The sequence below is a fragment of the Odontesthes bonariensis genome, chromosome 14 (assembly GCF_027942865.1).
Source record: "Odontesthes bonariensis isolate fOdoBon6 chromosome 14, fOdoBon6.hap1, whole genome shotgun sequence".
Taxonomy (NCBI): domain Eukaryota; kingdom Metazoa; phylum Chordata; class Actinopteri; order Atheriniformes; family Atherinopsidae; genus Odontesthes; species Odontesthes bonariensis.
In genome coordinates, this window is record NC_134519.1 from 11,789,887 (window position 1) to 11,816,580 (window position 26,694).

At 43.8% G+C, this 26,694-nt stretch overlaps 1 protein-coding gene across 4 annotated transcripts in view; it reads left to right on the plus strand.

Moving 5' to 3' along the window:
• Nucleotides 1-26,221, plus strand: part of zfyve9a (zinc finger, FYVE domain containing 9a) — a 31,087-nt gene extending 4,866 nt beyond the window's left edge. The window contains exons 2-19 of one of the 4 annotated variants that reach the window (XM_075482871.1): nucleotides 3,445-3,549; nucleotides 4,416-4,523; nucleotides 5,888-7,314; nucleotides 8,781-8,880; nucleotides 9,186-9,362; nucleotides 9,566-9,714; nucleotides 12,930-13,059; nucleotides 13,391-13,513; nucleotides 15,281-15,436; nucleotides 16,420-16,644; nucleotides 18,654-18,736; nucleotides 18,950-19,054; nucleotides 21,234-21,465; nucleotides 21,637-21,717; nucleotides 22,548-22,710; nucleotides 23,368-23,473; nucleotides 24,096-24,272; nucleotides 25,365-26,221. In XM_075482871.1, the coding sequence (XP_075338986.1) occupies nucleotides 4,454-4,523; nucleotides 5,888-7,314; nucleotides 8,781-8,880; nucleotides 9,186-9,362; nucleotides 9,566-9,714; nucleotides 12,930-13,059; nucleotides 13,391-13,513; nucleotides 15,281-15,436; nucleotides 16,420-16,644; nucleotides 18,654-18,736; nucleotides 18,950-19,054; nucleotides 21,234-21,465; nucleotides 21,637-21,717; nucleotides 22,548-22,710; nucleotides 23,368-23,473; nucleotides 24,096-24,272; nucleotides 25,365-25,526 (3,666 nt within the window). In that variant the 5' untranslated portion in view covers nucleotides 3,445-3,549; nucleotides 4,416-4,453 and the 3' untranslated portion in view covers nucleotides 25,527-26,221. The remainder of the gene's footprint in view (nucleotides 1-3,444; nucleotides 3,550-4,415; nucleotides 4,524-5,887; nucleotides 7,315-8,780; nucleotides 8,881-9,185; nucleotides 9,363-9,565; nucleotides 9,715-12,929; nucleotides 13,060-13,390; nucleotides 13,514-15,280; nucleotides 15,437-16,419; nucleotides 16,645-18,653; nucleotides 18,737-18,949; nucleotides 19,055-21,233; nucleotides 21,466-21,636; nucleotides 21,718-22,547; nucleotides 22,711-23,367; nucleotides 23,474-24,095; nucleotides 24,273-25,364) is intronic. The other 3 variants (XM_075482873.1, XM_075482872.1, XM_075482874.1) reach the window with 3 other exon arrangements.
• Nucleotides 26,222-26,694: the final 473 nt, after the last annotated feature.

Below are 26,694 nucleotides of genomic sequence, written 5' to 3' on the forward strand. Positions count from 1 at the left end.
GCCATGCCACAGTGTCCAGTCAGGCCTGCTCTGTCGTGTTAGTGGTGCGTTAGGCCGTTTCATTATTAGCATGTCTGACTTACTCTGGAGCCTGTAGCGTGACCGTTTGTCAATTTCAACTTGCCTAAAGATTTAGAAATAGAGTTTTGTACTTTTAGATGGATAATCTTTTGTGTGGTATTCTGTCGATATATTCACAAATACTTTCTAATTCTCTTTAAACACAAAAGTGCTCAGGATGAGCTATGATGCATCTCATAATGGGATATTTTTTGTGTGGCTTAATGGTGAGGAAATCAAATCTCACATGGGTTTTTGTTTGAGTTGAACATTTAGTTTGTTAATCGTTTTGAAATTCAGCATCATTTCAAGTTTTTATGTTCTATCCGAAGACATTTTATAGATTAGTTGATATATTGTTACTATAGTTGAAATGGTTGATCGATATAAAACTGAATTCGGGTTCGACGAAGTCATATTGACAAACAAGACTTTGGAGTCTACACCCATATTAGCAGGTTTGTAGTTGAGTCATTTCATTCCTCACCAAAGGATCCGCTAAAGCAATTTGGAGACGATTGCCTGGACGCTGTGTCGAATCTGGACATGCAGTCTGTCGTTGTTCGCGCTGTCAGGATGATCATCAGGTGAACTGTTCTGTCAGGCACCATCGTGATATTCTTGTTTTACCTCCGGCCACATCACACGCCTGCTTCTCTGATGGTTTTTGATCCGTCGTTAGCAGATGAGTTTCGGCTTGTCCGTACACATTTAGTTAATGTGACGTAGCTGCCGGATCACAGAGCCTGTACCTCGACAGACTCTGTGACTGACGCTCCTCCGTGCACGTGCGTCTCCTTTAAAGCATGTTTCCAAGTTTACGTGTCTAAAAATACAACTCCTCCACGCACTTAGACTAAAGATGCATTATTCAGCGCCTCTGCAAAGTAATTAAATCTTAATCAGGGATGGGCTCATGTCCTCGTGCAGACGCATCTGTGCGTGTTTGTGTGCGTCTGTGTCTGGATTTGTTCGGGGTCTTCACGCGCGAGTCTTATTCAGTTCACAAGGAAACGTCCCAACGTTAGAGGTCACGAGTGCCAGCTTTGGTGCTTGGCGTTGTTGGTAAGAACAGGTGACGGGAAAGTAATTTCCCTCCTCAAACTACATCACAACACAATCTTAACCATATAATAATACTATGCGGTACACTGTCAAATGATACCTTACACGTGTTCTAACTAAACATTTTGCTTCCTGGGTTTCCTGCGTATAAACCAGACATACTGTTAAGATACGTTAAAATAACACTTAGAAATCACAGTAAAAATAAGAGTTGAACCGTTATTTAACTGTGTAGTAACCTAACTGATTACATCTCCAATTGAATATAACAATGAATCAATATAACTGAACTTTATAGCACTTGTCATCAGTCCACAACCCTTCAGGTGTGAGGGAGTGATTGTGGACATGCAGTTTTATTCCTTAAATTAGAGGCTTAAATGGCTGGATTAACTGTAATTTAAACAAAAGGGTGTATATTTAAGGTAATCTCTAATCTCACAATGAACGCCCTTATACCTAGCGTACTTTGTTACAAGGGAACCGCCCAGATGGGGAAAAATGACGTTTGAAGTAGAGCTTGCAGTGGTTGGAGGGCGACTCTTGTGTTCCCGCCTGCATATAAAGGTTTCATTAGTCGGTTGTAACTTTTTGGTTGTGTTAGCTGCTGCATTTGGGGATTAAAAATGACGATGATGTCACCGCTGCTGTGCTCAAACCGAGTCACCGTAGTCCTTCTGGTCCTGCTGTGAAGCTTTGTAACGTGCTCCAATGAAAACAATGTTGCTTTGTTAGTCCGTAGGTCGTCTTAATTAAAAAGGGGTGTTTTCGTTGCGTGTGCAGTTTGTGCCCGCCGTCTCCTCGGTGCGGCTGAAAAGGTGTGACCCACCAGTACATGCACGTGTAGCTCTCTGCTTTGTGCTGACATCGTGCCCGTGCTTGCATTTTAAACATGTACAATGTGTTGACTCTACTCGTCTCTTATCTGCGCAGAGTATTTGGTCTCTGGCCTCATCCCTGGTCACTCTTGTCTTTTATGAGAATGACCCTGAAGTTCAGCCCCGGCTGTTCGCTCATTCGCAGCCCCCTGCGCGCACACACACCTCACACCCAATCACCTCACACCCCATCTTCAAGGTCTCGTCGTGAGCAAGGACACTCTGTGCAGGTTTACTGGGTTGAGTGTGATTGTGCAACACACGTGATTAGCCAGATGATGTACCGCACTGTCAGTTGATGCGGGACGTTCGTGACCTGCAGTAGCCCAAGAATTTTGTTCTCATTCAGGTTTGTCCTCGCATGTTGTGGAGCTCGTTGGTGGGATTCTTTTCTTTTTCACGATCACTGAATGTGTGATGATTACAGTTGTGCTTCAGCTAGTAGTTATCTTAATCACTGTTCGTCTTGGGGGTTTGTTCTCTCAATTAATTAGCCCCAGAGTATTTGAAATGTCTCAAGGTCAAATCTCCAGCTCTCTAACACGCAAGCATTTAGTTTACTATCTTTTACAGTAAAGAACAGAAAGAAATGCATCAGACCTATTTGACTGTTACATCTTAATCTTCTTCATAAATTCCTCCAATCCTGCATGAGTTGCCATTGTGATTTATAATTTTAAAGAAAGACTTAAAGTAATATTACATCAACCAAATATAAGGGTACGCAAATTATAACGCATAAAGTAAATTCTTTTAATACTTTCAAACTGCATGGTATGAAATATTAAACGCAGAGAAAGAGCTCAAGCAGTTAAATGGGCATTTGGAGCAAGTCATCTAGCTTTACTTTCTTATGATAAGGATTAAAATACAGCAGCCTGAGCTCGGTTGTATTGTTGTTGAATTGACGCAGGACCCTTTTGCAGTGTGTAGTAGTGTCTGATTCTGGGATACAGGCAGTGAATCCTTTAAGCCTCGTCGGTTGCTGGTGGGGCCTGAGTTAATCGAACTTGTTCTGCTGCATCCCAGAGATAATCTATCAGATTGTGTCCTTAGGAGTTTGGAGGGTGGGTCGACGCCATGAGGCATTTCTGAGCAGTTTTTGCAGTGTTGCAGGGCGGATTAACAGGAGGCCACACCTGTTGTGGAAAGGCATCCCATGTTTCGGTGAGCGAGGTGTGTCAAAGTAACGTCCGCATTCGTTTCCCAGCACAACGTTGTGTTGTAACAAAGTGATCGGTGCTGCTGATTTCACGTGTCAGCAGTTTTAATGTTGTGGCTGATATAACAGAAGCAACTCTGTTTCCAGCCGGAGCATTAAATCAGCCTTTTACTCGCATACCTTGTTGTGCAACTAGCAGTCGCACACACGGCGCCGCGTTTTGCCAGATAAACTGAGAAAGAGCTCATGAGTGAAAGATGTTTCCCCTGTGGGCCGCAGGTGTGGGCGCTGGGCGCTTGCCAGACTGGGTGAAGTGAGAACCAAGAGGGAAACCTGCTGAGGAAGAACCACCACCTGGGGCTGCTGAGGAGGACCTCTGTGCAGGTGAGGACTGACGGGGAGAGGGCATTTCTTTAAAGGCTCGGTGTTTATGCAGCGCTCTCCACTTCTCTCCATGAAAGAGTTGATTTACACCTGCTGTTTATCGTCATTCACGTTGCTGCGTACGCTACAGTGTAGACGACACCTCGTTGTACACAGTATGAACTTGTAAATGACTTGGTGATATGCATTTGCATGCCATGCTATTCTGTCAGATATGTGTAGTTTAATCTGGAGGTGTCGGTGGAGAAGGAAACGAGACGGCTTCAGCTATCATGCACCTTTTATTTATTTTTATTTTTTATAGATGAGTATTTCATCTAAAGCTGAAACAGTTTGGCTAAAGAAACTAGAACAACTATTCTGATAATGATTGTAGACTTCTCAAAAGGTAAAACGACCACCAATAAAGTTGCAAAGCTTCTCAAATGTGATGATTTGCCATTTTTTTTAAATCTGATTTTAAATCTACTATAAAATATAATGATGCAGAAAATAATCTTTAGCCCCTGATTTAATAGATGTTTTTTTCTGTAATATTTGATCAGGGTTATTAGGGATATTTTATTGTGTATCAAAACACTTTTACTGACTATTCTTATCCTGTCTGATGAGTTGAGGCAGTCGGGGAACCTTTTTAATCAAGAAAATGGCTTCGACCGTACCCAGGTTTCTGTGACACGAAAGAACTGCTTGGGAAGGGAATGAGAAATACAAAGTTGGAGGGGACATTTCTACCTATGGTACTGAAGTGAACAGCGGACAAAGATATGTGGAGGGAGGCATTTTTCAGACCATGGAGGGCATCTAAATGCAGTAAGGAAGCAGGACTAAAATTGGTACTGTCGACACGCTCCTCTTGCTCCTAGGTTCACACGGCCGTCGGCAGGGTGGAGCTTCCTGACTCATGGAGAATTATTTCCAGGCCGAGGCCTTCAACCTGGACAAGGTACTGGACGAGTTCGAGCAGAACGAAGGTGAGCTTCGACATTAGCTCTGATAGATTTGGACTGAAAACGGGGGAAATGCTAAGACTTCTAAGACTGTAGGGTGCAAATATTCCACTTCTGTTAATTGATTAGTAAATGATAAAGGTGTCACACAGTCGGCCTCTACCCACTGAGGTTGAGTAACATTTGCAGGAGGTGATTGAGGGCAGGCAGCGAGGGAATTGGACTAATTGAATTTGCCGTTGCCTGTGGGCTTTTAAAGCAACGTATAATTGGTGTAAGACGATGTTTTTTTTCCCTTTTTTATTTTTTTTTCACCCTTAATGATTATCGGGCATTTTTCAGGGTTTATTTTTAGACATTTTAAAGCAAATGCTGCAATATTGAACTGTGCATCTGCAGATTTAGGTTTGCTTGTTACGGAGGAAATTTTCCCTTTTTTGCCTTTTAATGACTTCTTTAAAAAAATATATTTAAAAAGTTCTGCTGATTCTCACACACACACACACACACACACACACACACACAAACTGGTACTGTGAGCTCAGTGTGTGTTTTGGCTGTGAGTGATTATCTGTGTCCCCTGCCAGAGATCCAGCTTGGCAGATTAACTCTGTGTGTGAGAATGTGTGTGTGTGCTTGCATCTTGTACATCACATACTAAAACAGCTTAGCATGTATTCATGTGCAGGGAGGAGAGCGGTGTGGCGGTCTGACAACGTTATTTCAAATACAAGTTATACAAATTTGCTAATTACACAACGTTCATGTGTCAGCTTGGTTAGAGCGATTCTCTCCCCCCCCCCCCCCCCCCGAGGGGCAAGCGAGCCATTTGGCCCACTTTCTCAAAATTTCCCTGTTCATCGGCACACTAATTCTCCTCTCCGTGGCCAACCTCATTTCTCATTTTGTCCCCTGGTTTGTTGATGCCATTTTTAGCTCTGTCGATCACCTGGGAGCGTGTATCTTTGTTTCAGTTCTCTGTGGCAGTTCTTGTGAGGCATCTTTTCCTGCTGTTTTCTTGAGTCATGATCGCTTAACCAGCTAATTCCTCCTCTTATTTAATTTATTTCACATATTTAATGTGACTAGAAATCTACAAACTGTCTTATAAATGAGGGCAGAAATTGTGGCTTTTTTTACATTTATTTTTGTTGCTCATATGTTGCTGGAACTTGGGGATTTTGGACTTTTAGTTGGACAACAAAGCATTTTAAGGCATTGTTTAGATTTATTTTTAAAATTCGTGATACACACTTGATACTTCATATTGTTAATGTGGCATCTGTGAAAGACGAATTAAATCTGCTGAATAATTTGTGATGAAAATCCGTATCAGCTGTTTGTGAAATTGAATTAAATTGTTATTTTGTTTTCTTCGGTCTCTGCAGATGAGACCGACACGCCAATTCTCTCAGATGCCAAGTGGACTCAGATCTTGGCCCCACCTGCCCACATGCTTTCTCTGAACCCTGCGCTGGCCCACACAGACCTCAGCCCCCGGGAGAGTCCTCTTCCCTTTAAGGCCCTCCCCGACTCTTCCTCCAGTGCCTCTCCTGGAGCTGACCCCAAAAGACACCCCGGGCCCGAACCTCCATCCTGGGCAGAGGAGAGGCCGGCAGACGTCCACAGCCCACCCCTCCCTCAGCCCAACATCGGCAAGCTGGTGGGCACCGACGACCTCTCGCCTCCTCCCGTGCCGGCCTGCAGCGCTGTGGAGAACGGCTGCCCCGGCAGCCCACAGCTGGATGGGCTCAGTGAGAACACAAGCTCCCCTGCAGACATCCATCCTGGTCCCTCTGACCAGCAGATTAAACCTGGAGAGACGCCTGCCTCAGCTGGAGAAGAAGCTTCCACTGTCGCTCACTCTCACTTTACCTTTGAAGTGGGATTAGGACAGAAACAAAACCCCTCTGGAAACATAGATCCAGATCATTCAGTTACAACACAAAACCGAGAAAGTCTTAAAGAAGAGAGCAGTGAAGCCGTCTTACAGGACTTTGGTCCAGAAAGGCAAACTGTAAACTCAAAAGAGGAGCAGGGAGAAAGTGTGAATGGGACTAAAGTTGTTCAGGTTGGGTGTGATTTGGAAGAGAATGGTGTGTCCCTTCCTGGCAGGGTTGGGGATGAGGAAAGTGAAAGGAGATGTGGTCCAGAAGTGCAGGAGGCCCAGCTTCTCAGAATAACTAGCCTTCATAATGGTGTGGAGCAGGAGAGCGGGAACAGCTCCACACTTCCAGAGAACAATGAGGAGGAGGGCTTTTCGCCGTCTCCCGTCCCCTCTAAAGAGGACTCTGTGACCGAGGAGAAAGAAATGGAGGAAAGCAAGCAGGAGACAGGTGACGGAGGAGCAGGGGCGTCAGGTAGCGTCCAACCAAAAGTCGGCAACAACCGTCTTCAGCCGGTCAGTGTTCCGTACGGAGGGGCACGACCAAAACAACCAGTCAGCCTCAAGCTCCAGATTCCACAGCCGCTGTCAGGCCAGGTCCAAAACCAGCTCGGCCCATCTGCGGCCAGCAAGAACAAGAACCTGGAGAACCACTGTCGGAAAGGCACGCCATCTGAACCATCGCCCAGTGGGACTGATCAGGGCGCAGTCAGTGTGAACGGAGACCACTCTCCCTCACGGATGCCCTCAGAAAGCCCAGACAACGACCTCCAGGCAGGCCAGCAGGGTGCTCTGTGCAGGAGGGCCGCCAGCTCGCTGGGAGAGGTCGCCCCTGTGTGGGTGCCGGACTCGCAGGCTCCCGTCTGCATGAAATGTGACGTCAAGTTCACCTTCACCAAGAGGAGGCACCACTGCAGGGCCTGTGGCAAGGTCAGTGATGCGCCAGAACTGCTTCAATAAGCGCATTGTAACCGAGTTAAAAAAACAATGATAACCTGACTTTCAATTGCAATTTAGGTTGTTTCCGTTTCCATTTTTTAAAAATTCGTTTCATGATTTGACCCAAAATAACAGATGGTTCTTTTCTGTTTTTCTTTTCTTTTGCAACTGTTCTAAAAGCCACGAGTTTCGATCCTCTAAAATATGATCAGTGAGGGTTATACAAATGATATATTATCTGCACATTTTTGAGTAACTCAAGCCACATTTACACATAGCTGATATTTAGAGAAACGAATATTTCTTGTTTTCAATAATAACATTGTGCACACAACATCGTTTTCAAAAAACTTGTCATTTACATCAACACAGTATAAATACCCGCATAAATATGCCGTATGCAGTAAGATGCAGTAAAAATGCTGACCTCCGTGCAATCCTTCGCCTCTGCTCCTCCATGTAGAGCAGTTGTTGCAAATGCAATAAGGCCAGAATCGTTTGCACAAACGTAAAAATTAGTAGAACTTTAACATCATCCATGATAATCCTGATCAGTAGCCAAACAAACTGTAAACATAAGGCGCTCGCATGACGTTAAGCATTTTCTGGCGCATAATGTGACGTTTAAGAACCTAAAACGCCGTTTCTCCCAGTTGACACGGCAACACATAACCGGCGTTATCAGAAATCTCCACTTTGGCCGGAGGTTTTAGAAATAATCGTTTTCTGTGATTAAAAACGGGGTTTTGGTGTAAATGAGAGGCCAAACCGCAGGAAAATATCTGCGTCTTCCTATCGTGTAAACGGGGCCTCAATCACGGCGGTGATTCTTGGAGGCTCTTGATGCCGGGCTTCGCCATATCACTCTCTGTTTGGCCATTTGTTTGCATGTAGATTCATCGGATGTGCAGGTAGCCTCCCAGCTTTATGGCCACCCACACACGGCCGGGTGTCCGCACAGTGCTTTAAATGGAAGATGGGGTCGCTGACACTGCACTGGAAAATCGCCGAACTGCTACTTAATTTCCCATGGTGGTAAACAAACACTCTCACACTGCCACTTGAGCTGGGAGGAGCTGGCACTGCAGTAATCTTAACACCTGCACTGGGACTGCAAACAATAGACGCAGCACGATCCTCATCCACTGGCAGCACGGTCGCTCCACAAGGCAGGCTCTGAAATTAAAAGGAGCATCCACTCTGTGTTGAATCGTTCTCTAAATGCATGTTTCGAGATGTCTCTGTCTAACGAGGTGCTGAAACACTGAAAGTCTTGTACACGGCCGCAGCTGTAGTTGAAGCATCCTTAAAGTTCAGGAAATCAAAGTGGGTGCAAATTAAAGGGTGCGTTTTGCATCTTTAATTATTTCCGGATGTCGTCGTGCAGTTTTGCTGTGCATGCTTATGATTTGTAGGACTGTGGTTCTAGTGATGCATTTCTGTGTGTCATTTTTAAGGTGTTTTGTGCAGCGTGTTGCAGCTTGAAGTGTAAGCTCGTGTATATGGAGAGGAAGGAGGCTCGTGTGTGTGTCACCTGTCATTCTGCCCTGACAAGTGGTGAGCATCATGAAGCAGAAAGTTTTATTCTTTTGAATGTATGTTTTAAATATGTGTGCAGCGGTATGAATAAACCATCTTAACAGAAGACATTGTGACATGACTGAACAAATAATTAATAATGAGGCTGCATTTCGCTCATTTCATGACTATAAGGAGTCAAAGTGCCAGCTGTGGAAAATCCATTAAACCTGAGAGGTTATTGTAGGAGTGTAGTTACCAGCCACTTACCGTGTGTTTATGATTCACACACATACACTAATGTCTCATCACGTTAACTTTTGTTATGTTTTCTGCTCAATCAGCTCAAACGTGGGAGACACCAGCGACTGCAAGCAATCAGAGTCCAAACCCCAACAACCCAGCAGAGTACTGCTCCACCATCCCCCCTCTGCAGCAGGCTCAGGCCTCTGGGGTGCTTAGCTCACCCCCTCCCACCGTCATGGTGCCCGTGGGGGTCCTGAAGCAGCCTGGCAATGATGGTACAACCTTTACCAAGAACATGAAATACTCTTTAAAACTGTTTTTTTTTTTCCCACCTTATGCAGTGACATTCTGTCCAGTTACAACACAGATTATTTGTCAGGCTACAGGTTTGCACTTCTCTTTGACACAACCCTGTGTGGTGTTTTCACCGGATCCGTCAGAATGTGGGTTTTAAACAAAGACAGTGTTTCTCATTTAGGGTCCCTCACAAGAGAGCAGAGGAGGGTGTGGTTTGCTGATGGGGTCCTACCCAACGGGGACACAACAGACTCCTCCAAACCTTCAACTTCCAGCCCAGCTCCGTCTCAGTCGAATTCAAATAAATCCTCCACATCTGAATCCTCAGAGGTAAGCTCAGCATGAAAAGCATTCAGCCTCAACTAATGCCATTAGGTTAGCTTGTAGGGTCACATTAACCCCTGTGCAGATGGATGAAGGCAGTCACAAGGAGCTCTTTCTGTTGGATTCTAGGCGGGTTAGTGGCTGCGTTACAGAACAGTAAACAGAGTTTAGAGAGAAACGTTCCCTGTGGCTTAATCAGAATTAGAAATACCTTTAGACTGAAATGCTTAAAGCTGAGATGTGCTGTACTTTGGGTGGTTCACTAAAAGCCAATGAAAATGACTTCATACGTGAAAGTTTCCTTCACAACCAATAACAGAACAGCAGGTTAATGTTAGTTGTTTTTGTGGTGTGTGGCCACTGGATGCTAGCCTGGCGACGCCATCCTACGTACTTCCGCCCAAAGATTTTGGCTCCGCACATAGTCTGGCCAAATCCCCCTACCTCGGTTCGCTCAGCGTTTTGCCAATCAGCAAACAGTTGCGAGTGGTGACGCAGAACTCACGCGCGGAGTCCATTGTAGTCCATATAATTGTAGTTCAACCGCAGCGGAAATAAACATGGCGACGGAAGAACGCTAGAAGCTATCCATCAGAGAGTCTCTATTATGAGGAGAGGGAAAACTGGCGGCTATTTCCGGGTGGTACTGCACTCTAGGGGCGCCAACGAAGCAGTGCAGAGCACGCCAAACTCTATGGTGGTACTATGAAATCCACCTTAGATCCAGCCATTGCTTTGGATATAATTTTTTATATTTTTTCATTTTAATTTTCCTAAAGGCAGGATAAATTATCCTTTCAAACGGCACATGGTTTGATTTTTTTTAGACTCACTAGATTTGTTTAAAATACACATTTATTGTCAGTATTGCATTCCGAGTGACGTCACGCATGTGGCATCACTTTACGGCATGGTCAGTCCTAGCGCTGAGCTAGCAGAGAGGGGTTAGCTCAAATAGTTACAGATTTCAGCACAGCCCTTTTACATACTCTCTGACTAGCCTCTGGTTTAGCTTTGGTTGTTGTTAGCGGCACCAGGTTAGCACTCTGGCACAGTGGACGAGTGCCGTAAAGCAGCCGGTCGTAATCAGCCGTGCGTTCTTCAGATTCCGTTAGCTAGATGCTAGCAGATACTGACTCGCAAATGCCAGACCTGTAAGAAAACAGAAAGCTATAACTCCCAGGTTATTGTACTTTCGATATAAATCCACATCCCTCTGTCAGAAATCACAGTATTATTTTCAGGTTTCAGCCGCTAGCGGGGACATTTTTTGAGTTATTAGCCCCAGCCCTATGGAAAATGGTCATTCTGCACTCGCTCGCCAGCGCCCCCAGAGAAAATCAACTGAACTGCAGCCAAATTTTTTATAATGGGGCGAATAGGAAGTGGAACGGCTGTCTGTAAAAGGGCTGTGCTATCCATGAAGTTGTCTCAACTCTGGAGAGCATTACACAATTAAAACGAGAGCAAGAGGAATGCCTCTTCAATATTGTTAGTGGCAAGGATGTCGAAGCTCTCCTTCCAACTGGAAAAGTTTGATTTATCAAATGGTACCGGTATAATGAAAGCGGATGTGGGAAGCGTGATTCGCGAGCTAGAGCCTCGCGAGAGTAAGCATGAACCTCGGCGCATAACCAACGTCATTTCTAAACATTATGATTGGTTAAGGGAACTCCGTTACTCCAATGAATTTAAGTTGCTGGGTAAGGTCCCGCCCTCCATGGAAACGGATTCCTCTTGGGTTTTCCCAGACTGTTTGACAGAGTCAACAGTCGGCTTTCGCCCAGGCTAACTGGATGCCAGCTGTCCGGGTGATTCATGGCCCTGTTGAACTGAGTTACTGTTTGAAATGGCTCAATCTCAGATGGCCTTATTAAGTTATGCAGGCAAAACTTGAGCTTGGAATCAGACTGTTGCAAGTGAAACTGAACGTGACATTTCTATTTAGAAAATTCCTCTCAAGAGTAGACGAACCCTTTAGTTCAGCGGTGACACAGGGGAAGCCATTGAGAGAACATTTGGTTCAGGCCAGGAGGAATATTATAAAGGACTTCATCATTTTTATATTTTACTCGTCACGATGTGTACAGCTCAGCCCATGGGAACCGTTGCATGATGTCCTCTGCTGCTCTGGAATAGCTTTATCAAACCTGACAAAATAACTCGAGTGACATCACTCAAGTGATCTAATTCTGGCAGATTCTTTCGCAAAGTGGTCATGTGGAATTTAAAGAAGCTGAGCAGGCAGGGAGAGAGTGCTTAATACAAGATGCTATCAATTTGTGTATCTGTTTTCTGAAGTATGGACCATGACAGTTCTTTCAAAAATTCAAACTTTGAGTGTCTGTATCATAGGATGTGCCCTTAACCTGCATCCTTTCTTAAGAAGCCAGCAATGTGGTTGAAGAAGAAGCAAGATTTAAGTGAAATCTACACTCTTTTGCACATTAATTTTTTGAATTTCCCCCTTTGGGGGTTGAATAAAGTATTTTTCTATCATATTCTATTAATGCCTTGTGTGTAAGCACAGAGAAGGAATGAGAGGTCAAAGATGATGCGCCTGGCAACAGAGTTAGTTACAGAGCCAGATAGGCGTGTGTGTGTGTAAGGGCAAGCTGGCATTTACCAACTATGCTGTTGGTATTGATGCGCCACTGATTTGCCGCTTTTTGGTCTTAACACGCGACATCTCTTTTTATTTACAGTCTGATTAAATTATTAACAGCTTTTGGGTCTCAGTTGCTCGCATGATGCTTATTTTGTACAATTTGGTGGATTTAGACCATAGCAAATGATAAAACTGTATGTTTTATCATTGTGACTGACAGTTGTTTCCGTATGGGTGCACATAGTTTACTTGTTGTTTAAAACAACCAGGATGGTTGCCTAGGCGTCAAAATGTCTGTTAAAAGGAGAATTAACTATATTACGAGCAAAGTATTTTTCTTCTGTGGATATTTCATGGGGTGACACTTTTAAGAGAACTGACGAGACTGTGGATTAATAACCTCACTGTTGTATATGAGCCACAGCACCCAAAAGTGCACATTTGACTGTGATTATAGGTCCTTCACTATAGTTAATACTGTTCTGTCCATTATCACAGCCATAAGCGCCCCGTCGTGGGACTCTTACTGTTTCTGTATTATTACATCTCACTGTGTGCTATAACCTGCAGCACATCTAACTCCACACCCTCGCCCCTCCTCTCCACCCTTCAGGCAGCCCATACCCCTGCTGCCCCGGTGGGCAGCCCCGTGGGCAGCTCTGTCAGTCTGATCCCGGAGGACGGGCTCCCTCCCATCCTCATCTCCACCGGAGTCAAAGGAGGTACGGGAGGCCACATCACAGGTGCTTGCCCTCATCCTCACCATTCTGCTGCCTCCTCATTGCTGCTGTGTGTTTGTTTAGTGTGTTCCTCATGTGCTTTGTGTCACCGCTCATGTTTTGATCTCTCATTGCCAACAAGGGGGAGAAGTTTTGTACGAGGGGATGTTTAAATAATGAGCCTGTTCTTCATATACCTCACTTAAAACTCCTTCACCGTTGTCAGCTCCCCATCCCTCGGTTCTCTTGCATTTCCGTCTCACATCCACTCCTCTTTCTTTTTTTTTTTTTATTGAACCTCACCTTGACTCCTCCCTCTGCCCGCTTCTTCTTCCGCTCTACAACTCGCCCGCAGATTACGCAGTGGAGGAAAGGCCGTCGGAGATCGTCCTCATGCAGCAGCTAGAAGAGGGGGGTCCGGACCCGCTGGTCTTCGTGCTCAACGCTAATCTGCTCGCCATGGTCAAACTTGTGAACTGTGAGTTACGTTTGTAGCACTAAAAGCACTGATTTATGGCAGCAGTGTCAGTGAGTCTGTGCTTCTGAATGAATTATTTTGTTATGATATAAAGGAACTGATAAAATGCATATTTATTATGTATGGTTTTTTTTTTTAAGCATGCTTGACTTGGCTCAGTTATAGTGAAATATTGAGAAACCAAACTATGCTTTAGACACAGAATGTTTAATATTAAGTTCAGCTGTTGGTTAATTAGTGCTTTCTGTCAGTCAGAATCTGTTGCGCAAATATTTCTAATGTATTGATTGAAATATTATGGGAACACTTCAGAAAGAGTTACAGTGTTGAGGCAATGTTTGGCCTCTGGATACAGTAGATGGACGAGATAAGATGGATGAATACTTTATTGAGCCCCCAAGGAAATTTGTGGATGGGCAGGAGAAAGTGGTGGCACCACTGAGAACAGCAATGAGTAGAAAAGTGGGTTTTTCTATAATATAATGACCACAATAAAGTCTTATGTCCCAAGTAATTATTTACAATGAGGCACTGTCCTTAAAGCTGCAGTCTGCAACTCTTTTTCAAGCATAATGCCTGGAACTGTCCTGGGATTCTGAAAGTAGTACATTAAATACCCCAATACAAAAAAAAAAAAGAGTTCTCTAGGTCCCCTATATGTCCCGCTAGGTCCCTCCAAAGCCAGCAGGTTTGTTTACAAAATTGCAGACCGGACCGGTAAAAGGTAACCAATCAGGTTACGAGCTGGGCTCTGCTGCCTGTCAATCACAGATTGTGCACGCGCGATACAAGGTAGGCTCGTCCCCACGCTTATTTATCTGGACTATTGAACTTCATTACGGGCTAGTCTACTTACTGTGTCTTCCATGATCGCAAATGACAGGTGAGTTGATGAACGAGGAGTCGTGTACGCGCATCTGGCGTGCACGTAGACGTGCACGAGTTCTCATGTGTTTTGATGGGGCGGGACAGGAAGTTGAATAACTTTTTATTTTTCGGTTAAAAAATAAGCATTTCTTAGATTTTGGGACTATGGAGGTCACCGTTTTCAACTTCAAGCGTTCTGATAGATCATGTAAACTCTTAAAATGCCAAAAATTAGGACTTTACGTATGACAACAACAAATCCTGCAGACTGCAGCTTTAATGGGAGAACTCTTTAATACATTTTCAGATTAATTTACTACTTAATTGTGTCTCTTGTTGGAGCAACAAAAAAGCAATGAAACACAAGAGGTCAAGACTCCTATTTGTTCCCATGCTGTGCCCAAAGCATATTTCTTTATCTCTTCGAGATACAGATGTAGATAAATACATTATTGTGGCTGTATGTGAGGATTAAGTCATTATCTTTAAAGATGGACCAGAAATTCAACTTAAAAACTAGTACTTTAATTCTCTGTGCTCAGAGAAGAGGATTCGGGGGTTATACATTTGTAGGTTTCCTTCCAAAACTGACGCAAAGCACTTTCAGAAAGAGAATTGTTTTGCTTCTCTTTATGTAAAGTGCCTTGAGACGACTTATGTGGAAAATTGGTCTCGAAAAGTCCACCGCATTAAAAATGAGGAATAAGTCATGCATTTAGTCTCTCTGCAGAGTTGCATTGTGCTGCTGTCTTGTTGTGCCGAAAGTGTTACAAATTTATTATTCAATCTGACCAATTAAGATGGCTGCTTTTCCTTTTTATGTCAAATTGACATGGTGAATAATTAAGTGAGTAAAACGACCCATTGAATTCACAAGACGTTTTTCTGCTCTCTTAACAGACGTGAACAGGAAGTGCTGGTACGTGACGACGAAGGGCATGCACGCCGTCGGACAGGCGGAGGTCGTCATTCTGCTCCAGTGTCTACCCGACGAGAAGACCATCCCGAAGGACGTCTTCACACACTTTGTGCAGCTCTACCAGGAGGCCCTCATTGGTAAGAACAAATCGAGCAGCTCCTCCAGGAGACCTACTGGGAAGCAGCTCATTAGTAGTTCTGTCTGGAGGTCCGCGGGTCAGGCCCCCTGTTTCATTCAGTCGCTGCCGGGTTAAAAATGACAAAATTCAAAGTCATGAGTAATAATAGGGAGGGAGACTGCCTGAGCTGTACTTCTTGTTCCGCAGAGACCACAGGCGCTTCTCAGGAAGCTTTATTTGGAAACCAGGTTACTGTCGCCGCCGCCGCTGTGTCTGCTTCATGAAAAATAGTCCAAACAACTTTTTCTTTTTACCTCCGTATGCTGCGGAGCAAAAACCCCTAATATCGTCTGACTTTGATGGCTTGCTCCCTTCAGGCCTTTCCCTGTTTCATATTCACACTGGAGCAGTTTCATGCTGGTGAAAGGGAGCCACATTGTGTCTGTCGTCCTCGATTAAGTCGGCGTCAGTCAGGCTGTGAGAAGAAGTGCTGGCATTAGCAAGTGCTCAAAAATCCAAACCCCTGAGCTTTTACCTGCCCTTTCGGTTGTTCCATAGCGTGTTATTTATTTGAGCTGTCCGAAGCCATCGCTCCGCCATTATTGGATAATAAGACACATGAACTCTTCTTGGGTATCATGAGGTTGTTGCAAGGTTGTAGAACTTAATACAGATTTACCTAGACTCCTAATCCACAAGCAGTGATATTAGGAACACCCTGTGACCCCATGTGATATCTATCTTCTTCCGTCTTTGCTGCTCATTTGTATAAATTCTTCTCTTCCGTTTCATCATTTTAAAGTGTGATTTCCTCTGTGTAATTCTCTGCTTTTTATTCTTTTTTCTGAAAACGGATAAGATCACTGCTCCCCCCCCCCCCCCCCACACTGTCCCTCTGCTGCATCTTTTTTTTCACCAGTTACACCAACCCCTTCTTCTCTTCCTCGTCTCATTATACTACATCACCAACCTCATCTGCCTCCTCTTTCTCCTCTTCTTAAGGCAACGTGCTGAGCCACCTGAGTCACTCGTTCTTCACACAGAGCTTCCTGGGCAGCAAGGAGCACGGTGGCTTCCTCTACATCAGCCCTTCCTTCCAGTCGCTGCAGGACCTGCTGCTGCCCAACCCGCCCTACCTCTTCGGCATCCTCATTCAGAAGTGGGAGACGCCATGGGCAAAGGTCTTCCCCATTCGTCTCATGCTGCGGCTCGGAGCAGAGTACCGATGTGAGTTACATTCGCATTTTTTCCTTTTAACAGATGCTTTTGTCCAGAGCCAGATGTTCCTGAGAGGAACGGAGCATAAGCCTTTATGTAGACCCCACAGTCTTTCTGTAAGGAGCATTAGTATTCAGGAAGATGCAAGTAATGACGCATACTCTGTATGCTGTGTGACCTGCTGGAGTAGTCAGGGAAGGAGATAGCCATGTTTTATACAAAGAGCTTGCTAACATACAGAATCAGATAATTCAGATAGGTTATAGGTTCAAATAGATATCATCATAACAGTGAAACAAGAACATGCGGGTGGATGCCTGGGCCCAAGGAGGTGGTGTATATTGCAAAGGGAAGGAGTCCCAGTACAGAGCCTTGATGCACTGTGTTAAAAGATGCTGAGAGATCTACCAAGATGGGAACCTAATTTAGATTAATACCAACTAAGGAAGTGATTATGATGTGATGTCACTAAAGAGCTTAAGTTCACATTTAGTTTTCAGGAGAGCAGAAATCTAAACACTTAGATAATGTTGTTTTAAGGTCAGATAATTTAATCTTCCAGTTTGGTTTTTTGTTTTTTAAAAAAGGAGAAAAAAAAATTAAAAAAAAACTATTGGCATGTATCTGAAATGATTAATAAATTAGCATTAGCTCATTTCATCAGTCGGACATCCACACAGTCAAAACTGAAGTAAAAATGTATGGTTTAACTGAGGCGAACAGGACATGGACCTTACGGTCTTTTAGGTTTAAAGTAACACGAGAGAATTTGGCTTCTGTAATTTTTTTGCTCTTTGCCTCTCTCTACATCTGTGGTATGTAACGCCACTGCCAGAAAGCAAATCTCCATGTGAGCCCTGCAAATGCACAGCCTGACACAGGATTTATTATGTTACAGAGGCCACAAAAATGTCCAGCGACCATAAAGCAAAACCATGTTGTGCAGTGCTGGGAACCAAAAGTCTAAACGGCACGACAACAAAACCAAACAGCAAAGTCCTGATGACAGCACACGTTTCAGAAACCCAACATTTCCAAAGTATTGTGCTCTTTTTAAATCTATTTTGCTCGTTTTTCTGACACTTTACACGCGGTTTGGACCACATATTTACATGGTCAAAAGCCCCTAAACATCAACGAAAGTGGCAAAGGTTGAACATGATGTTTAAATCGTGTTTGTTCTGGTGAAACAGAAAGTTCCAGATCAATTTACAGAGCTAATCTGTCAGTTGTCATGTGAAGACTGTCGACATCACACCCGCCTGCTCTCTCAAATTTCCCACTGCGTGTCACGTTAATCAGGAAGTGAGCAGTTTTATCAGAGAGGCGCCTCTCCACCAAATCCTCTTCCCTCACAGCCAGAGCTGCCTGCGCAGGGCGCCGCCTGGCTCACTTAAGCCTCTCGCCTTCATCCAGCGAGTACGGATAGAATACATTAATAAAGACATTCATTTGAGGCTTTTCTCCACAAAATGTTAGCTTCAATGTGAAATTAATCCACCTCAAAAACAGCTCTGTTCTCGACAGCGTTGACCAATCTGCCCGTTTTCTGCCAATAGAAGCTTAGATTGTTTCCTTTTTATTGCCAATGAGAGTTTGTAGTGAGGTCTTCTCCCGGCTGTTGGCTTGGAAATGGTTTTTAAGGCTTGTGGATTAGGAGGGTTCTTCATCACTGTATAAGCACAGCTCGCTGTGTTTGATGCGCGGCTCTCTGGTTCAGTTTATTTGCATTTTTTGAACGAGAAGAGGCTAAAAAAAAAACAGGAGATACGAGTTCTGCAGTTGATTTAAAACAAAGAAATAGGGAAATACCTGAAATATTTGACAAAAAAGGCCAAAGTAGGCCAATAAGTAGGTTGATAAGCCAACAACAGACACTAAAACTGGCATTTCTTTTTTTTTTTTATTTGCTTGTTTTCATGACAGCTGAGGAAGTAGAAAAAGAAAAGGAAAAAAAAAGGCAGCACATGCGTGTTGTTCATTTACTAATAAACATATATGTATATTTGGTTTTGCAGTTTATCCGTGTCCACTGTTCAGCGTTCGCTTCCGGAAACCTCTCTTCGGAGAGACCGGTCACACCATCATGAATTTGCTTGCAGTAAGTGCGTCTTGTCCTCTTTCTGTTCACTGATTGTTAGAAGCTTTTTGGCCTCGAATCAGCTTGTTCGTTAGGACGATCTCGTCTTTTAGTTGCATTCATTTGTCTATTCTGTGTAAACTTTTTTTTTTTATCTTAGTATTAAACACCAGGTTCATAAGTAGTTTGATGAGAAAACACAAGCAAAAATCTGGTTCCCTGTCCCTGTTACAGGACTTCCGTAACTACCAGTATACTCTGCCGGTGGTGAAAGGTCTGGTTGTGGACATGGAGGTGAGGAAGACGAGCATCAAGATCCCCAGCAATCGCTACAGCGAGGTGAGCGTCTGGCTTTTACATTTCTGTGGCATCGCACACCATAATTATGTTGAAGGTCTGTTTTTGGTTCAGCTTGTGATCACCACAAACACACAGTTAGTAGTTTTGTCCTCATTTTAAAATCATATTATTGTTAAAAAAATGACCTGCACTAAGAAATATTACACGATGAAACGGTTAGAGAGAGGTTTGTTGTCACATTGAGAAAAGATGCCAAAGCAACGTAAACATGAAAGACATCTGAACAGAGCATCTACTTATTCATGTGCAGTGATCCTTGATGCTTTCTTTGTAAGATGAGACACTCAGATTGTTTGATTTTTAACCTCCGTTGCTGCTGTTGATATGATCCATATTGGATGTATGTTCGTGGCTCAGTGTGCAAGTTGATGACGTTTAATTGATCCTGTTTTTGTCATTATCTGCTTCGGTGTGACACAGACTTGCGTCGAATTGTCACCTGGGAAGTTAAAGACAGTTTTAAGAGCCCGTATAATGATAATTTTAACCAGCTCGTAGTTCCATTTTAAATGTTTGATAAGATTTACATGATTCAATGTTAAAATAAAAGTCCTATCATTGTCATACCGTACTCTTCAGCATGGTCTGTTGAATCGTTCTGTCTTTAAGATCAGCCTCGTTAAAGTCTACTCCGATTGGTGTGTGTTTTTGGTTAAAATTCTACTTTCTATGTCTTTTCATTAAACTCGTGAAGGGAAAATCTCAAAAGTCTTACCAAAAAAAAGACTGTTGGACCACATCCTCTGTTATACAAATGTGTTACGTGGTGATGTCATTAAGTAGATAAAGAAAAGCGTGGATGAGGTGTTTCATATTTAAGTGGAGCTCTTTAGAAATAAGTATTTGTTGTTGCCCCGACCATGAAAGGACAGATAATGTGGCGTTCAGTGAGGAAAAACGGACCAGGAGCCAATAAGTGAAGTTAAGTTGTGGTATGTGGTATTGTTCCGCTTGCTGCAACTAGAAAATTTTGAGAAAATTGTTGAAATACCCTGAATATGTCATATGTCTGTTGCATTTTGCCAGAGCCATCGTCAGAACATCGTCTTAATGCTCGTTTTGTTGGACCAATCGTTTAAAAAGACACTAAATATTTAGTAAAAAAAAAAAAAAAAAAGAAAGAAAAGCAGGAAAAGGCTTCATGTGATGTGATTTTTGGCTACTTTGTGTTGTTTTTTTTTTTTTTATTCTTATGAGACGATGCTATTTGAGGCAGGACACAGAAACGCCCCTGTTCGTGATTTTTGAAATGTTGTTACCACGGTTACCAAAGGAGCCGGTGTTTCTACACTGGGTATTACGGGTTGTTTCACTGCTGGTCTGTGCTCAGAGGATGGGCTTCAGCGTACTTTGATATCTCTTCTCTAAGGACACTGACTTTCACCGCTCAAATACAGAAGTTTGGTCCACACGAGTGTTGAACTTTCTCACTTTTAAACAGATTACATACGTTAAGAGGAAGCTTAGGCCTTTTTTTTTTTTTTTTACCATCGTGCAGGGTTTTTTTAGGTTGCTAATTCCCTCTGTCAGACTAATGACATCAGGGGAGGAGGTGCTCTTTAAGCTCCCCGAACACCAACGCATACGTTCTTTGTTGATATACGACAAACTGTGGGATCCCTGCAGCTGAGCATGAGGCGTGGGCTGCCCACTCTGTGACAACGCTGCCGCCTCTGGGGTGCGAATGAATGTCCAAGCAGAAGAAGTGATGCCCACAGAGACGCATTTAGCTGAGGAGGAGCGCTCCAGTGCACAGACTGGTGCTGGTTGTAGGGTTTGGCTGCTGATGCGCTAACAGATGGAAGACGGTAATGTGAAGTGGGAGCCGTCACTAAACAGCTTGCAGGCAAGCCTTCAGCGCGGCAAGTGGTTAAAACCCTCCAGATTTTCTGTTTAATTTCTGATGAGCAACGGACGCCTTCAGAGAGGTGCAGAGATGGGAGACTTTAGCAGAATTAATATGCGGGATCTTTCAGCTGCTGATATGCACCAGTGTCGGTGTCTGTCATCACGGCGCCGTCCCGTTTAAATCGAGTTCTGTACCCACAAGCCCGCTGCAATTAGGCTTAACCAGATAGCCTCTCTGAAGCCCACTGTCCTCAGCACACACCCAGAGGCCCGCTTAATTAATCATACTGTATATTATTTGTCCTCGCAGCTGATGAAGGCCATGAACAAGTCCAACGAGCACGTGCTCGCCATGGGGGCGTGTTTCAACGACCAGGCCGACTCCCATTTAGTGTGCGTCCAGAACGATGACGGGAACTACCAGACGCAGGCCATCAGCATCCACCACCAGCCACGAAAAGGTGCTGATGCAGACACACTCCTCGCATCCAGGACCTCTTTTGTCTCTTCTCCAACTGGGTTTTATGTCCAACGTGATGTCTGTAAGGCTCATTTCTGCTGTGAAATCCTCCTACTTACTGTGCGTGTCATTATTTTTCTCGTCCGTTTGCCTGAAAAACCCGAAACACCTCGGTGGTCGATGTGTAAATCGAATTCCCAGTTGTGATAATTTTCTTTTTTTTTTTTTTTTTTCTTTTCGTCTGTTTCCGTAGTTACCGGAGCCTGCTTCTTTGTGTTCAGTGGTGCTTTGAAAGCCTCGTCTGGCTTCTTAGCCAAGACCAGCATTGTGGAAGGTGAGAGCTGTGAACACAAACAACACATTAGCGGATAAAACAACTCTGAGAGTTTTTATTCGTTTCCCTGCCAGGTTCAAAGCTCGTGCCCCCCCCCCATGGTGGACTCAGAACGGATCACCTAGTTAATTACATTCTTGTGCAAAATATTTACTTGTATAAATGTATTTTATACCCAGAAAAAACATATCTTTGCCTATCTTTAGTTATTTTAAGCAGATTTTAGCCATTGTCACTTTATAGCTAAAGCAAATGGTAAGCGGTACTAAGTGGTAGTAATAGTTTATTATTGACATCTTGCTATATCAGTACTTCAGTTTGCACGCAGAGCGTCTTTGCACTGGATGATGTTTGTTTCAGGACCCTTTGAGTGCTCGTCGGTCTCCGTGTTGAGACTGAACGTGTCCGCGAGGCGTGCCGTCAAAGCAGCTGTTTAGAATAAGTTGTAGATTTGCTCTTTTCGAAGAGTCTTTTATTTCCTGCAACTCTGTAAAACACACATCCTGCTGAATGTGATAGTATTTAATTCAGCAAATCTAATTTTGACAACCTACGTGGTGGAGTTAAAGCCTCGCAGACCCCCACCCGCTGCTATAGAACCAGATATTTTTTTCATAAAGTTTAGGAAAAAATCAGTCGTCAGGATGATCAAATGAATCCTTCTTTCCCATAAATTCATAGAAACGTTTTTTTTTTTTTTTTAATGAGTGAATCCAGCTGCACGCCTCCCACTTTAATGACAGAATTTGTTAATGTGCCTCTATTTCATGTTTTACAGTTAAAATCATGTTTGTTTCTAATTTTAATCTTTTATTTTTTTTTCTTTCCAGACGGTGTGATGATCCAGATCACAGCCGAGACCATGGACTCTCTACGGCAAGCCCTGAGGGACATGAAGGACTTCACCATCACGTGCGGTAAAGCCGACCAGGAGGAGAACCAGGAGCTGGTCCACATCCAGTGGACGGAGGACGACCACAACTTCAACAAGGGGTAAGACGGGAGACACGAGGGGAGGGGGCGCCGAAGGAGATGCTCTTATTTCACAGACTACTGAACTGATTAAATCCCAGTCGCTGCATTTCTAACTTTTGCTGAGGAAACTCTTTATGCACGCTCGGGAAGCCGTTTGGGAGAAAATGTGGGTCGGCTGGACGTGACTCTGAGATCCAGACCAGTGCAATCGATTTTACAGCCGTCTGATAAACCAGCGAGTTTAAATGTGACTTAACTACATCCTCTCATTAGCAGAGAGTTTCACCTTTACCCGAAAAAGCAGTTTTACACGCACGTGTTTATGTATCGGCTGTCTGCACGGAGCGGTGAGTTCTGTAGTTGCTGCTGCAGTTCGTTTTCCTGAAATTACTTTGAGCTCTAAATTAAAAAGAAGCGCAAAAACTGAAGATGATTGCTTTTAGCTTTCCAAAGACACATTGTATAGAACAAAAACATATGCTTTTGGAGTGTAAAGTCTCACAGTTTTAGCTCTAAATTCAACATCTGGCTCAGACACATTTCCAGTGATTTTGACCTGTGTGTGTGCTGCCACTAAACAAATACAAAAACTCAAACTGAGCTGGCTACAACCACAATGAGAGTCTCTGATCTTTGTAATCCCGTGTTTGTAATCATTTCCTTTGCTTTACTCAGCGTCATCAGCCCAATTGACGGTAAATCCATGGAGTGCATCACCAGCGTGAAGATCTTCCACGGCTCGGAGTTCAAAGCAAACGGCAAAGTCATCCGCTGGACTGAGGTACAGCACACAGTCGCACTGCTCGCTTTACTGGACATCAGTAAGAAAACCAGGCCGCTGAAGAGGCCTCACGGGACCGAACGTTCAACCGTTTGCACCCCCGTCCCGTGAGGCCGCAGCTCTGTTAGCGGAGGCTAAACTAAAAACTGCAGTGACACACACAGGTGCCTCCGTACGACTCGGTCACTGATTACTTTGAGTCACTACTGAAGACGCATTTCTTCTTCTTGGCATTTGGCTCCTGTATGACATCCTATTAGTTGATCGCATTCATTTACTATCTTGTGTTTTATTGATATGATTGTTCTTCTTAGTTGTTACTTAGTTTTAGTCTTAGTTTGTGTTAGTTTGGGCTAGTTTCATCAGATTTTTATTGTCGTTCTTTGTTATTTACTTACGTTTACTAACGTTATCATTTCAAATGTGCTCTGTAACTGACTCTTTAAACTCGACCTTGACCAGCAGGATACTTCCCCGCTGTTTACACGGGGAATTCAAGAGCAAAACCCAGTTAAAAAGCCCCTGGTTCACCTGCCTTTACCCCTCCTAGACCCTCAATGTTTTCTTCATCCACTCCCTTCTTGGTATCAAATATTAAGAGCTGTTGCTATGATTCCCTCAGGTGTTCTTCCTCCAGAGCGAAGACCAACCCAGCGGCCTGAGCGACCCGGCCGACCACAGCCGGCTGACGGAGAACGTGGCGAGAGCTTTCTGCATGGCTCTGTGTCCACACCTGAAGCTGCTGAAGGAGGACGGCATGGCCAAACTGGGCCTGAGGGTCACTCTGGACTCTGACCAGGTAGAGCAGGAAGAGGTTTGGTTGGTGTATTTTTGTGCTCTGCTGGGGGGTTGTTTGTTTGATCTAAACCGTCCTTTATTACCCATCGGGGTAAACCAGCAGTTTGTGTGTTTGTCATGCGTTTCTCAAGAGGAAAATGTTGCCTCATTCTAATTTAATCGAATCCAACAAGTTCAACTCGGTGAAATAGCAGAAGACTTGCACTCATTTCTCCTCCAGTAATATCTCTTTTGGACAATACAACACACAATAATAATTTTGGGTGTTATTATTCGGCCTGGGCGAGTTAACTCGTTATTATCTCGTTAACTAGTTAATTATTTAACGCCGATAAATATTTTATCGCGCATTAACGCAGGTTTTATTATTGTAAAAGTCTGTTGAATGCATCACATTCCCACAGTTCCAGCAAACACCACGAAGCATTAAAATAAAGATAAACTAGCAGGTTACATCACCGTTACAGGTGCTCCTCGGTCTCTGTGTGAAGCTCACGGAGCTAACCGGCGCCACTTCCTGTTTTACTTGTTTCAGCATAAAAGCACGTATTTCAAAATAAATTTAAAAAAAAACCTCCTGCATTTACAGCCAAGTTGAATTGTCTTCTCAGCGTAGTAGTTCCAGTCTAAAATATCACTTAAAGGCAAAACACACAACTGATAGCAGCAAGTCATTCAAGGAAACAGACAGTGGAGCGAGGCTTCTACATAAAAACTACAGAAAGATGCTGATGTTAAAAGTGTGTTTGCACAACAAATGTTATGGCAGCACATTTAAAATAAAACTAAATGCTAAAAGCTATACACTACTTTTGATTCATTTTTGGATTTTGCGTACAAATGCGATTAATCAGGAAAATCATGTGATTAATTAGATTTAAAAAAATTTAATCAGCCCTAATTATTATGTATAAATATTACACAACAATGATTTTAAAAAATGGTTTCATCGAGTAATCCTCTGCATCTAATTCCAAAGCGGGGACATTATTAGCAGGAAACGCAGGCAGACAGATGGGTGCGAGTTTATCATGTCGTCCGTTAAACTGACCGCACGAAGATCCAGATCTAACGTGTTTACCTGTCTGCACAGGTGGGTTACCTGGCAGGAAGCAACGGCCAGCCTCTCCTGCCTCAGTATCTGAGCGACCTGGACAGCGCTCTGATTCCCGTCATCCACAGCGGGGCGTGCCAGCTGAGCGAGGGCCCGGTGGTCATGGAGCTGGTCTTCTACATCCTGGAGATCATCTCCTAGAAGCCCGACGCACCCCACCAGCCTGCAGACGTGGCCTCCAAACTGTTCCAACATCATCCCGCAGCCTGGTCCTCCCAACATCTCCCTCCGACCATTTTCACCTCAAAAGAGCCAGAAAACTGTGCCGTGCCAGGCGGGGTAGCATTCCTCAAGTTAAACCTATGCATCTACCCGCTGTCTGTTTTGCTCCGGAGGGATTCTGGGGCCCGAGGAAGCTCTGAGCACGATACTGTCGCCTTCAGCTGGCAGATGGAGCGACCTCTGGTCATCTCCACCGCTCACACTGCGTCCTTCCTGATACCCACACTTGTGCTGACACGTCCGTTTACTGTAGCATTGAATTTAAACACGACAGACGAATAACTCCAGTCCACGATAAGATTAGTTTAAAAAATGGCTGATATAGTATTTAAGGGTGGAATGTGCCTCTTAAAGCAAAGCAGTGGGAATCAATCGGTGGTCGTATTCATCCAGAAACTGGCTGGATCAGAGAGTTAAGGTCTGGTGTAGTCTCTTTATAAGCACTTTATAACCAAGTGCGTTTTATGTTCATCCTTTTTTTTGGTAACTCCTGCTCACTACAGACGCACTGAGACAACTACGTAACTTCCTCGATGTTGGTGTCTTAAAATGGAGAAACACGACCTTTAGTGCTCAGTCAGTGCAAAATCTATTAGTCCGACTAAAACTGGACCTTTAAAGGATAAGACCGTTTTTTTGACATTGGGCCCTTGATTTCACATTATAACATGATGTTCTACTCACCCCTGCTTGTTGTTGAACATTTGGAGCTGTTCCGAAGATATTCGCGAGGCGTCTGGCTGCTCTCTTGAGATATTCGGCCATGAAACGGTTTCCTATGGGCAAGCTTATACAGGCACAAACTATGCTGTTTATAATTTATTAATTACTGTACATTAGCACTGATAACGTGGAGGTGCGTCGCTTACTTAAAAAAATCCGGGTTACTGTAATTTTGATTTTTTTTGTCGTAAAGTGGGTGTTACTGACGTCCTCGTCGTGCTACTGCCACAGGCAGCCCACAGACCTGCTGCCTATTTATTCATTCGGCTAAAATTCAAAATTAGTAACCCGGATTTTTTTAAGTAAGCAACGCACCTCCACGTTATCAGTGCTAGTGTACAGTAATTAATAAATTATAAACAGC